This window comes from Colobus angolensis, unplaced genomic scaffold (assembly GCF_000951035.1).
Source record: "Colobus angolensis palliatus isolate OR3802 unplaced genomic scaffold, Cang.pa_1.0 Scaffold642, whole genome shotgun sequence".
Classification (NCBI taxonomy): Eukaryota; Metazoa; Chordata; class Mammalia; order Primates; family Cercopithecidae; genus Colobus; species Colobus angolensis.
Window position 1 is genome coordinate 69069 of NW_012120066.1, and position 12719 is coordinate 81787.

The 12719-nt window shown below is 44.6% G+C and overlaps 1 protein-coding gene and 1 gene segment (V, D, J or C); both read left to right on the forward strand.

Moving 5' to 3' along the window:
- LOC105527716 overlaps positions 1 to 4808 on the forward strand; it is a 5676-nt gene extending 868 nt beyond the window's left edge. The window contains 1 exon segment of the V gene segment in view: positions 4456 to 4808. Within this exon segment, the coding sequence occupies positions 4456 to 4808 (353 nt within the window).
- Positions 4809 to 9720: 4912 nt separating this feature from the next.
- On the forward strand, positions 9721 to 12155 carry LOC105527713 (disintegrin and metalloproteinase domain-containing protein 21-like). Its single transcript, XM_011964133.1, has one exon. It carries the CDS (start codon positions 9854 to 9856, stop codon positions 12050 to 12052), a length of 2199 nt encoding a protein of 732 aa, XP_011819523.1. The 5' UTR covers positions 9721 to 9853; the 3' UTR covers positions 12053 to 12155.
- The last annotated feature ends 564 nt before the right edge of the window (positions 12156 to 12719 follow it).

A 12719-nucleotide genomic window follows, 5' to 3' on the forward strand; every position in this document is an offset into this window, starting at 1 on the left:
TTTTTTTTTTTTTTTACTGTAGGACACATCCTCACCTCCACAGAAGCCACAGTGTCACTTTGGGGGCAGAAATAATTATTTCGTGGTCAACAGAATGAAAGTCCTGAGGACTCTCAGGGGAACCTGGGGAGTGTTTTCCAGTTAGACTCAGGGCAGAGACCTCCGTGGGAATCCCTGATTAGAACAGGCTTTGAGCTCTGATAGGAGCCAAGAGAGAGGCTCGCCCAGGATCGGGGTCCTTAAAACCACATGGTTTTCACAGCTATCCCCCCTTGTCTTGTAAAACTGGGCACATGTGACTCAGACTGATTCAGTGGACCCTCTTTCTGCTAATCCATCTTCCTTCCCTGTAGACTTGATTCTCACAGTTCCCGTTCTTCTTCTCTTTCCTGCAAACTGAGTATGTGTTATCTGTAGTCACAATCCCAGGGCTCAGGTCGGCAGCACCTGGGTAATCTGAGGGGACTTTCTCACTCACCGTTGCCTGCACTCTCCTGCTGTCTTCTGTGAATGTAGACGTTTGGAAAATGAAGCAGACCTTAGTCATGAAGGGAATAATACTAGTTTTCTCCAATGGGATACTGATGTAGAGCTGATCTTGTGCTTCTCACACTGTCACAGAGTTTGGACTCTCACCTGTGACTTTGAGGAGTGCTGAGGATGGACACTCCATTGTGCTGTGAGCTCTGGAAAATAGTAATTGCAGGGTCTGGCTAGGCAGCCTAAGATCAGTACTGCTGGTCATCGGGAAAGGCAGGCTGGAATTCCTGGGAAGACCTGCATCTGCCATCCACCACGGAGTCCCATCGTCTTCTGTTATGCTCTGACTGAATCAACCCCACCTCGATTATTTAGAACAGTCTTTGTGACTTAGGAAAGAATAATGGCAGGCTCTACTAACCCCTGTATTTTGCCATGGGAGCAGCACCTCAGTTAGTGCGTGATTTAGTAGATGAGACAGTGGTCTAGTCAAGGTGACACAAAACATTGTTTGTTGCCATTATGATATTTTATTTTATATTTGGCAATATAATGATGCTCATATTGTAAATATTTCACTACATTGTCTGTGTCAGAGGCTTTGGAACTAGAACAACTTCATCTTGAATAGGGGCTAGGAAAAATAAGAATGAGACCTGCTGGGCTACATTCCCTGTAAGCTAAGGAGTTCTTAATCACAGGATGAGATAACAGGTCTGCACAAGATCCAGGTCATAAAGACCTTACTGATGAAGGTTACAGTAAAGAAGCTGGCCAAAGCCCCCAAAACCAAGACGGTGACAAAAGTGACCTCTGTTTGTCCTCACTGCTCATTTTACGCTAATTATAATAACAAGCTAAAAGACACTCCCCTCAGCGCCATGACAGTTTACAAATGCCATAACAACATCAGGAAGTTTCCCTAGATGGTCTAACAAAGGGGAGAAATACTCAGCTTTGGGAACTTCTGGGGGATTCATGAATAATCCGTCCCTTGTTTAACATATAATCAAGAAATAACCATGAAAATGGACAACCAGCAGCCCATGCCACTGCTCTGCCTGTGGAGTCGCCATTCTTTCTTCTTTTACTTTCCTAATAAACTCGCTTTCATTTTACTCTGCGGATTCACCCCGAATTGGGACCCCTTTCAGGTAACATGTGTGTTATTATTGGTTTCCTAGGCAGAAACCTCCAAGACGGAATGAAGTTTCCCTGAATTTTTAGAAGAATTACATCCACCCCTTTGAGAGAAAATGCAGAGGGAGTGGAATGAAGCTGGGAAGTTGATCGTATAGGAGGGAAGCCTGTCTCTGAGTGAAGGAGAGAGGAAGGGTGGATTGAGTGGAAGGTTCCTATATTTCTGTGCTGTGTGTGCTGTGCAAGGAAGCTGCAAGATATAACTGAGTCTTGTGCAAGTGAGTGCTACCTCTCAGGGGAAACCCATGACTCCCAGAAATGGCTCTGCTTACAAATCATTACGAATGTAATTGCCAATGCTGAAGGTGGGGTCTGGTGAGAGGTATTGGGTCATGAAGGCAGATCCCTCATAAATGACTTTATGCAGCACACTTGGTGACAATTGAGTTTGTGCTTAGTTCAAGTGAAATCTAGTTCTTTAAAACACTCTAGGACTGTCCCCATCTCTTCTCTTGTACCTGCTCTAATTATGTAGTGTGTCTGCTGCCCCTTTGCCTTCCTCCACGACTGTAAGCTTTCTGAGGTCCTCACCAAGATGCTGGCACCATGCTTCCTGCACAGCATGACCATTTGGAGTTGGATGGCCTGTAGGTGAGAAGAGACAAATCGGGTTATTAGAACACATGTATCAAAACAAAACAAGGTGGTAAGGACAGCTTGAAAAAAAATTCCAAGCCTGCTGACATGCCCAGATAACTGGGCTGTAGTTAATGCCTGCTCAGATTTGGGCATGGGGCTGGGCTTTTGTTAGCTCCCTTGCACTTATTTTCTCAAAGATACCTCCAGATTAGGGGCACCCTGTTTATTCCCATCACCTGGCATGATTTGCAGGATAATTGCTCAGAACTAAAATGTTGATGCGGATGTTTATATTCCCCATCCCTTTGTTTCTTCTGAGCTGCAGCCGGAGATCATTGGTTGGTTCACAGGAATAGGCAGTTAGTTTAAAACGGAGGCACATACTTAAAGCAACTGAAGAGATTAGAATTTAAAGACAAGTGTATGATGTTTTGAAACTAACTTTTCTCTCTCCAGTTCTGATTTTTGTCAGAATGTAATCATTATAGGTCTGAGTTGTTTTCAGAATAAACTTCAGTCTTATGGTTGGCCTGATCATTTGCATAAAGTGCAGAAAAAATAATTAATAACAATTCTGTAGGAAAAGCCCGCAAGCACTAGGAGCTTCACAGTCTAACAGCATGAGCACATGCGTCCTCGAGCAACTCTCTGAATATTTCCATGTCAGCCTGCTCCTATCTTAAATACTGTCCCGTGGTATCCGCCTCAGCTACACTAATATATGGTTCTCTCTGCAGGCTCCTCTCCTCAGATTTCAGAGTTTTTTTTTTTTTCCTCTATGGTATCAACTCAGATATATTGAATGTTTTTTCTTTATTTGCAGTTTTTCATGTTTGTTGTTAATGAGATCAGGATAATATCATAGTTTACTCATTTTTTACATTCCCTTGCTGAGGAGCTGCTTTTCTCTATAAAATCCATTAACTGAGAAAACAAACCACCTTTTGTTACTGGTGAACAATTACATTGTTTGGCATATATTTATGTACTGGAATCTAATGCAGCTTGAAATCAAGGCATGCCTCAATCATAAAACACGTGGCTAAATTCTCAAGGAATTGTGCTGAGTGAAAGAAACTAAGGAATTAAGAGTAAATTTTATATGATTCACTTGTAGAAATTTTAGAAGATGCCACTATTAAAAATTAACATGAAGAAGATTTAAATTTTTCTGAGAATATGGTATTGGGAATAATGGGGATGTGAGTTAAGTTTGAGAGGAATAAGAAAAGATTTAGGGATTAATTTAATTATTCAAGACTTGATTTAATTGCTGAGTGAACTGTTGCAAACATAGGTCTACATTTTTCAAATCATTCACTATAAATTTGAATTAACTATTTATTTATTATACTAGAATAAAGCAATAACAAAGAAAGAAATGAATAGTTTTGCTAAAATGGAGCAATGAAAAAACTGATATTGACAGAAGCAACATGACTGACTTCTGAACATACACACACATGAACTGTGGTTCTCTCTGTCTGTTTAGGTAAATTACAGAAAGTTGTCATAGCAGATGGGGAATCCTGTAGTCTTCACCAGGCCTGGTCCATGCTGCCCTGGAGTTGTCTCAGGGGAGCCGCCTCCTCCGGTAGTTACAGCACAGGCCCAGACAATAGGATTAAATTGTTTTAGATGTGTAATCTTAGACACATTGCACAACTGCTGTGTTCTCTATGTAAATTATCTTCTGTAAAATATAACATTGAAAGCTGCATTGTATATATTGTGTAAATATGTAAACATAAAATTGGATTATGAGAGCTAAATGCTAAGGTACAATCACATAATATAAAATTGTATTTTCCTGAGTGATGGAATTACTACCAGTCTCCCCCAGGTCACTTCATCTGCACTGAGCCCGGCCTCTCCTCAGATGTCCCACCCCAGAGCTTGCTATATAGTGGGGGACATGCAAATAGGGCCCTCCCTCTGCTGATGAAAACCAGCCCAGCCCTGACCCTGCAGCTCTGGGAGAGGAGCCCAGCACTGGAAGTCCACAGTGTTCCATTCGGTGATCAGCACTGAACACAGAGGACTCACCATGGAGTCTGGGCTGAGCTGGGTTTTCCTTGTTGCTATTTTACAAGGTAATTCATGGAGAACTAGAGAGGTTGAGTGGGAGTGAACATGAATGAGAGAAACAGTGGATTTGTGTGGCAGTTTCTGACCAGGGTGTCTCTGTGTTTGCAGGTGTCCAGTGTGAGGTGCAGCTGGTGGAGTCTGGAGGAGGCTTGGTCCAGCCTGGGGGGTCCCTGAGACTCTCCTGTGCAGCCTCTGGATTCACCTTCAGTAGCTATGGCATGAGCTGGGTCCGCCAGGCTCCAGGGAAGGGGCTGGAGTGGGTCTCATGCATTACCAATGGTGGTGGTAGCATATACTACGCAGACTCCGTGAAGGGTCGATTCACCATCTCCAGAGACAACTCAAAGAACACGCTCTCCCTGCAAATGAACAACCTGAGATTGGAGGACACGGCCGTGTATTACTGTGCGAAAGACACAGTGAGGGGAAGTCGGTGTGAGCCCAGACACAAACCTCCCTGAGCCCAGACACAAACCTCCCTGCAGGGGCGCTGGCGGGAAATCAGCGGCAGGGGGCGCTCAGAACCCACTGATCAGAGTCAGTCGCAGAGGCAGGTGCAGACGGAGGCTGATTTCCTGTCAGGATGTGGAACTTCCTCTACTTCTTACAGTTTCCCCGGGAACCTCTCTAAGTTTAGAATTCTGTGCCTAAAAATGTCTTCTCTAAGTATTTGAAAGAGATTATTTTAATATAAGGAGCTATTCTCACCGGCACAAAATGCAGATTGGTGCTTACAGGGATGCAAAGTCCTCAAACATAGTCACCACGATCAGAATCCTGAGTAAGCTCAGGGTTTCCTGATGAGTCTTCTCCAGTCAGACCCAGGACAGGGACCTCAGTGAGCCTTCATGACTAGAACAGTCTTTACGGATCCTGATCACAGATGGTAGAGGCTGGGCCAGGGCCAGTGTCATTTAGAACCTCAAAGGTTTCACGTCTGACCCTTCTCCTGACACTGAAGTATGCGAATCAGATCAACACTGATCTGGTGCTTCTTTTATTCCTAATTCATTTACTTTCTTTTCTAGTTGTTGTTCTCATTTTTCCATTTGCTTTTCCTGCTTTCTGGAAAAGGAAGATATTTTCCCTGTGGTCAAAATTCCAGGCCTCAAGCCCTTTCCTGGAGCTCAGGTGGGTCTCAGGCTGTGGCTGCCGCAGTCACGTGGGAGAGGCTGGTGGGACTTTCTTCACTCCTCCTCACTCAGGACCCTTCACTGTGTTGCATGGAGACGCATCTGTAAATACAAGTTGCCAGTGGGGACTGAAGGGGACAAGCTTGTTTGGTTAACGTGGGATACGGGTGTGTTTCTAATCCTGTTCTGAAAAACCTTCACACAGTAACGTTCTTCACTAGTGGTGTGAGGAAGAGGGTGTGAAAGTTGTCAGAATCAAAATAGAACAACTTTAGTTATGATCTTTACAGGTGAAGCTGGAGAAGGTCATGAATGGCGGGTTCTCATGAACATATCCCTGATAACAAGAACTACCATAAAAATACTCTGCACAGCTGGGCACAGTGGCTCATGACTGTAATCCCAGCACTTTGGGAGGCCAAGGTGGGCAGATCACCTGAGGTCAGGAGTTGGAGACCAGTCTGCTCAAGATGGTGAAACCCCATCTCTACTAAAAAATACAAAAAAATTAGTCTGGCGTGGTGGCAAATGCCTGTAGTCCCAGCTACATGGGAGGCTGAGACCAGGAGAGTCACTTGAATCCTGGAGGCAGATGTTGCAGTGAGCTGAGATTGCGCCACTGCACTCCAGCCTGAGTGATAGAGTGAGACTCAATCTCACACACATACATACTCTCACACACACACACACACACATGAATTATCTGCACAACTACAACCTTGAACAAACTAAGGCTACCACAACAGTAAAAGTATTAATATTGTGGGGATATCTACCCTACCACTCCCTGTCCAACATTAAAACTGATTCCACCCTTGTTATTGATTCTTCTAGTCCAGGATAATTGTCTGAAAACACGTCAGGTAAACCTCCTCAGTTATCCTTTAAAACACGTGTCTTCATTTACCTCTTTAAATGTGCCCACTCATATTCCCCTTGCGATGCCCATTTTCAAATAAATATTATTTGATTTTGGGGAGTCTCTTTCTGTCTGATATTTAGGTTTGACAAGCTGCAGTAGGACACGTCACTTTCCTGTGAGATGTAGGGGATGTCAATTTTGGGGGATGGCTGGAAACATCCAATATCCTCAGGGCCGGCCAGCAGTAAGTGCAGGCTGGAAGTCTCAGAAACAGCTGAAGCTGCTTAATCACCATGGAGTTTGACCTTCTCCAGCTCTGCTCTGATGGAATCAGGGCCAAGCAGGTTAGCAATGATAATCTGCCTAACACAGAGTCAACTGATTACGGTTTTAATAACCTCTGTTAAAAAATTCACAACACCACCTGGATTAGTGTTTTGTCAAATCAATACAAAGTATTGTCCAGCCAAGTACACCATAAGACAGACCGTTAGCCATGGAGAAAAACATTTAACCTGAGTTCTAGGTTCTTATGCTGTTAAAGGTGTAAAACTGATTATTTTAAAAACAGGCTATTTTTATTTTTGCTATTGAGTTATAGAAGTTTTATTTATATATTGGATATTAACACTTTTTCAGATACGTGGTGTACTATCCAATTCTGTAAGTTGGAATTATTTCGTTGCTTTGCAGAATCTTTTGTAAAATCTGGTCCCACTTGTTCAATTCTGCTTTTTTTATATGTGTTTTGAATGCAAAATTCAGAAAAAGATTGCTATTTTTTTCAGGAGTGGGAGTTTTACAATTATGCTTATTACATTTAAATATTTAATGAATTTAGAGTTAATTTTTGTGTTTATTCTAACTTAAAATTCTTAATTCTTTGCATGTGAAAATCCAGTTTTCATAACATGCTCTTTGGAAGACACTATAATTTAGACATTGTATATCGCTGGTTCTCATGATGAGAAACAGCTGGCCATCAATATGTGGGTTTATGTCTAAGCTCTCTGCATGCATTTATGCCAATACCATTCTGATTTATTACTCTAAGTGTGCAATAAATTTTGAGGCCTGGAAGTGTAATACCTCAAGCTGTATTCTTGCCTTGTTTCAGATATTAAAACAAAATAGTCTAACCTTTCAGAGTAGCTGTGACTTTTTTAAAATGGATTTTATTATGTACAAGTTGTTTTGCTGCCTTCCTACTTTGTTCAGAAGTTTTATAATGTAACCCTGAATTTTTTCAAATGTTTTTTCTATGTCTCTTGAAACGTTACTGAAATACTTTTTACTTTTTAATGTGGTGTACCAAATTGATTGATGAAGGATGTTGTATCATCTGTGCAACTCAGAATAAATTTGAGTGGGTCATGGTGTATGGTCTTCTGTAAAATCTTTAGGACTTAGTTTACTATTTTTGGAGTGGTTAATTTGTGTCTACCAATGATATTGATCTATAATTTTATTTTATTGTGGTGCCTTTGTCTATTACTGGTAATATTAACAGTAATAGTGTAATGGTAGCCTCAGAAATAGTTTGGAAGGTTGACCCTTCACAAATTTTTGAAAGAGTTAGAGAAGGGTTAGGATTACTTCTTTAAATGTTAATGCTCGTCTTATGATGTGACATACAACCTATCGTGGACAATGCTCAATGTGTGCTCGAGAAGAGGGTGTATTACATGGCTCTTGGTTCGGAGGTTCCATAACTGTCTTTTAGGTGAATTTGTTGAATAGTGTTGTTCAGGTTCGGAGGCTTAAGAATTTTCTTTCTGGATTTGCTATACATTGTTGTAAGTGAGGTATTAAGGTCCTCTCTTATTTTTATATTGTTTTCTATTTCTCTGTTTGTATCTCTTAAAGTTTGCTTAAAGTAGTCATATTTGTATTTTGTACACAGGTGTAAAAAATAATAATTGCTAAGTGAGTTTCATGGCACAGTCATATTATAAGTCATCCTATTTTCCCAAATGCTGCCATTGCCACTCAGCTCCTCCAGGAGTCTCACATCTGCTCTGGGCTCTGCCCTCTCCTCAGGCATCCCACATCGCAGCTTGCTATGGAGAAGGCAGGAAAACAGGGCCCTCTCTCTCCTGGTGAAAACAAGCCCAGACCTGGCCCTGCAGCTCTGAGAGAAGAGCCACAGCCCTGGGATGCCCAGGGGTTTCCATCTGGTAATCAGGACTGAACACAGAGGACTCAGTATGGGAGAAATATGCGAAATATTTGTTCTCAGACATGAGACACCCACAGAGGCCCCCCGTGTCCTTCCCTGAGAACTGATCGGCTCGTGCATCTGAAGAAATGACCAAAGACCAGGAGAGAACCACACAGAAGCATCGGAGGGACAGCCCCTGGGGCTCTCATGAGGTCAGGAATAGCGTCTGCCCCCAATAGACGGACTAAGTAAAAAGCATCATAATTCACAAGGGTTTTACACAGCACGGAAGAAAGAGTTACCCTGTTTCAACTGTTGATCTTGTGCACCCAGGAACTCTGAGACAGATCTCAGTGAATTTAGCAAGTTTCCTTTGCCAGGGTTGAGGACGCGCCTGTGACACGGCCTCAGGAAGTCCTGATGACAATGGCCCAGGGTGGTCGGGCACAGCTTGATTTACACACTTCAGGGAGACATGAGGCATCAGTGAATATAAGTAAGAAGGACATTAGTTCCACCCAGAAAGGCTCAGACAACTCAAAGCAAGTCCTCCCCACTTAGGGCTTCCAGGTAGGTGAGAGACGGAGGGTTGCATTCTTTTGAGTTTGTGATAAGTGTTTGCACAGGAGGCCTTCAGAATATGCGTCTATCTCTGTGACCAGAGGGACAGCTTTAAATAGACTGGGAGGCAGGTTTTCCCTGAGTGGTTCCCAGCTTGACAGGGCCCAGGATATTTCCCTTTCACAATCTGGTAACTTCAAACCAAACTTCAAAACCAAAACAAAATGAAACAACATCAAAAAGAATAAGATGTGGGTACTTATTAAGACGAGAAAAACATTCAATCCACAAGGAAAGTATTGGCAGTGTCTATCTCCACATGGCAAAGGAGTAAGCAATGTGACCCACAGAAAGGAGCGGTATTAACCCACAGAGCGACCGAGAATAACTCGCCTGATGCGAGGGCATTAAACACATCTTTGTAATTTGCAGATTCAGAAAGCAACAGAAAAGATTGACGGTGGTAAAAGAGACAGAGCCCTGCTTCCCTCTCCCTTTTCCCTTCCCGATGAATCCTCACAGCCAGGACCCTCAGCCTCATCCTGTGTGCAGCACCAGCTGCCATCCTGTCCAGGCCCACCCCCTGCCCCGCCCTGGGACTGTTACCTCATTCCCTCCAGCAGTCCAGGTGCCCCCAGGGTGTGGTGCAGGAGCCTGGGGAGGTCATTTGTTCTCTGTCAGGGTCTCCCTGGGAGGGACGCAGCCACCGCAGCTGGTTGGGGCCTGGCTTCCCCAAGGACAGGCCTTTCCTTTCCCATTCTCTTTGGATGACTCTCCCTGGGCTGGGACATGAGGCCGGCAGAGGCGCCAGTCACCCTTAGGGCCCCCGTCTTGCTGCTGGGGCTCTGGGCACTCCTGGCTCCAGGCTGGTGTTCTCAAGGCCATCCCTTGTGGCACTACGCATCCTCCGAGGTGGTGATTCCCAGGAAGGAGACGCACCGTGGCAAAGGCCTTCAGTTTCCCAGCTGGCTGTCCTACAGCCTGCGTTTTGGGGGTCAAAGACACGTCGTTCACATGCGGAGAAAACACCTTCTTTGGCCCAGACATCTGCTGGTGACAACTCAGGATGACCAAGGAGCCTTGCAGGTGGATGACCCCTACATCCCTCCAGACTGCTACTACCTCGGCTACCTGGAGGAGGTGCCTCTGTCCATGGTCACCGTCGACATGTGCTATGGGGGCCTCAGAGGCGTCATGAAGCTGGACGACCTTGCCTATGAAATCAAACCCCTCCAGGATTCCCGCAGGTTTGAACATGTTGTTTCTCAGATAGTGGCCGAGCCCAACGCAACGGGGCCCACATTTGGAGATGGTGACAATGAGGAGACAGACCCCCTGTTCTCTGAAGCAAATGACAGCATGAATCCCAGGTTATCTCCGTCGCTGTATAGTTCTCATAGAGGTAATATAAAAGGCCACGTTCAATGTTCCAACTCATATTATCGTATATATGGCAATATTACAACTTGTTCCAAAGAGGTGGTCCAGATGTTCAGTGTCATTGACAGCATTGTTCAAAATATTGATCTGCGGTACTATATTTATCTTTTGACCGTATATAATGTTCGTGACCCAGCTCCTGTGAATCAATATCAAGTTCATAGTGCGATGTTTACCTATTTTAGAAGAACCTTTTTTGATACTTTTCGTGTTCATTCATCCACACTACTTATTAAAGAAGCACCACATGAATCTAACTATGAACCACAAAGGTATGGCTTCTGTTCACATTTAGGCCTATTACATATTGGTACTCTAGGCAGACATTATTTATTGGTAGCCGTCATAACAACCCAGACACTGATGAGAAGCATGGGTGTGGAGTATGATGACAACTACTGCACATGTCAGAGAAGGGCCTTCTGCATTATGCAGCGATACCCTGGGATGACAGATGCATTCAGTAACTGTTCTTATGGACATGCACAAAATTGTTTTGTGAATTCAGCCCGGTGCGTTTTCGAAGCACTCGCTCCAGTGTATAACGAAACCGTGACAACGGTTCGCTGTGGAAACCTCATCGTGGAAGGGAGGGAGGAATGTGACTGTGGCTCCTTCAAGCAGTGTTATGCCAGTCGTTGCTGCCAAAGTGACTGTCGCTTCACACCGGGGAGCGTCTGTCATCTAGGAGACTGCTGTACAAACTGCAGCTTCTCCGCACCAGGGACTCTCTGCAGACCTATCCAAAATATATGTGACCTTCCAGAGTATTGTCATGGGACCACCTTGACATGCCCCTCAAACGTTTATTTGCAAGATGGAACCCCGTGCACTGAAGAAGGCTACTGCTATCATGGGAACTGCACTGACCGCACTGTGCTCTGCAAGGCGATCTTTGGTGTCGGTGCTAAGGATGCTCCTGAGGACTGCTATGACATCAATCTTGAAAGTCACCGATTCGGACATTGTACTCGAGAACGAACAGCTCTCAGCTACGAGGCTTGTGTAGGAAAAGATAAGTTTTGTGGAAGACTGCAGTGTACCAATGTGACTCATCTTCCCCGGCTGCAGGAACATGTTTCATTCCATCACTCAGTGAGAGGAAGGTTTCAGTGTTTTGGATTGGATGAACACCGTGCAACAGGCACAGCTGATGTTGGGCGTGTGATAGACGGCACTCCTTGTGCTGATGGGAACTTCTGTAATAACACCCAGTGCAATATGACTATCACTTCCCTGGGGTACGACTGTCACCCTGAGAAGTGCAGTCACAGAGGGGTCTGCAACAACAGAAGGAACTGCCATTGCCATATAGGCTGGGATCCTCCATGGTGCCTAAGAAGAGGTATTGGTGGGAGTGTTGACAGCGGGCCACCTCCAAGAAGAACACGTTCGGTCAAACAAAACCAGCAGTCAGTGCTGTATCTGAGAGTGGTCTTTGGTCGTATTTACACCTTCGTAATTGCACTGCTCTTTGGGACGGCCACAAATGTGCGAACTATCAGGACCACCGCCGTTAAGGAAGTAACAGTTACTGACCCAGAATAAGACAAATTCAGCCTCCCGATCCTGGTAAAGATACAGAGAATATAACAGCAAAATCTATGGAACAGGACCAGGGGAAGGGATGGCAAAGCTCAAGTCCACATTTCTTGAAATGATGCTCACTCTGAAATAAATCTTCATAAACACACATTGGTGCCCTCCACATTTTCTTAGACTCTGCTGGGAGCCCAAACTTGGCCAGAGCCTCTGGCCTGGAGAGACCTGAGTGAGCATCTGGCTCTTGACCTGAGGTCGCTGGTTCCAGAAGTAACAGAAGTTGCCACCAGCTCCTTACAGGGCCCATTCATGACATTTCTCCAGAAGTGAACTCCAGAGCAATGTGCTTCCTCATTCCCCAGGTAATCTGTCCTTCTCTGAGCCTGAAGTCAGTTTAGGATGACCCAGGGCTACTCCCTGTTCCCTGTCTCTTCCTCATGGGGATGCTGTGGGATTTGCAGTGAGAGGGACCTGGATTTAAATTCCCCACCAAGCAAATCCCCGTACCTGGGGCCGAGCTTCCTGTATGTGGGAAAATGAATTCCTGAGGTTGATTGCTGTATGCAGTGAAATTCAACTAGAAAAATAGGCAGAGGTGCAGAGCAAGCTCTCTGGCATTCAGTGTGAGCTGTGTGAGTGGCAGCTGCCCCTCCCTTCCCGCCCCACATTTCCT

Excerpts from the sequence above, each read along its gene's own strand:
- LOC105527713 (XM_011964133.1), top strand. The coding sequence starts at position 9,854 with ATGAGGCCGGCAGAGGCGCCAGTCACCCTTAGGGCCCCCGTCTTGCTG.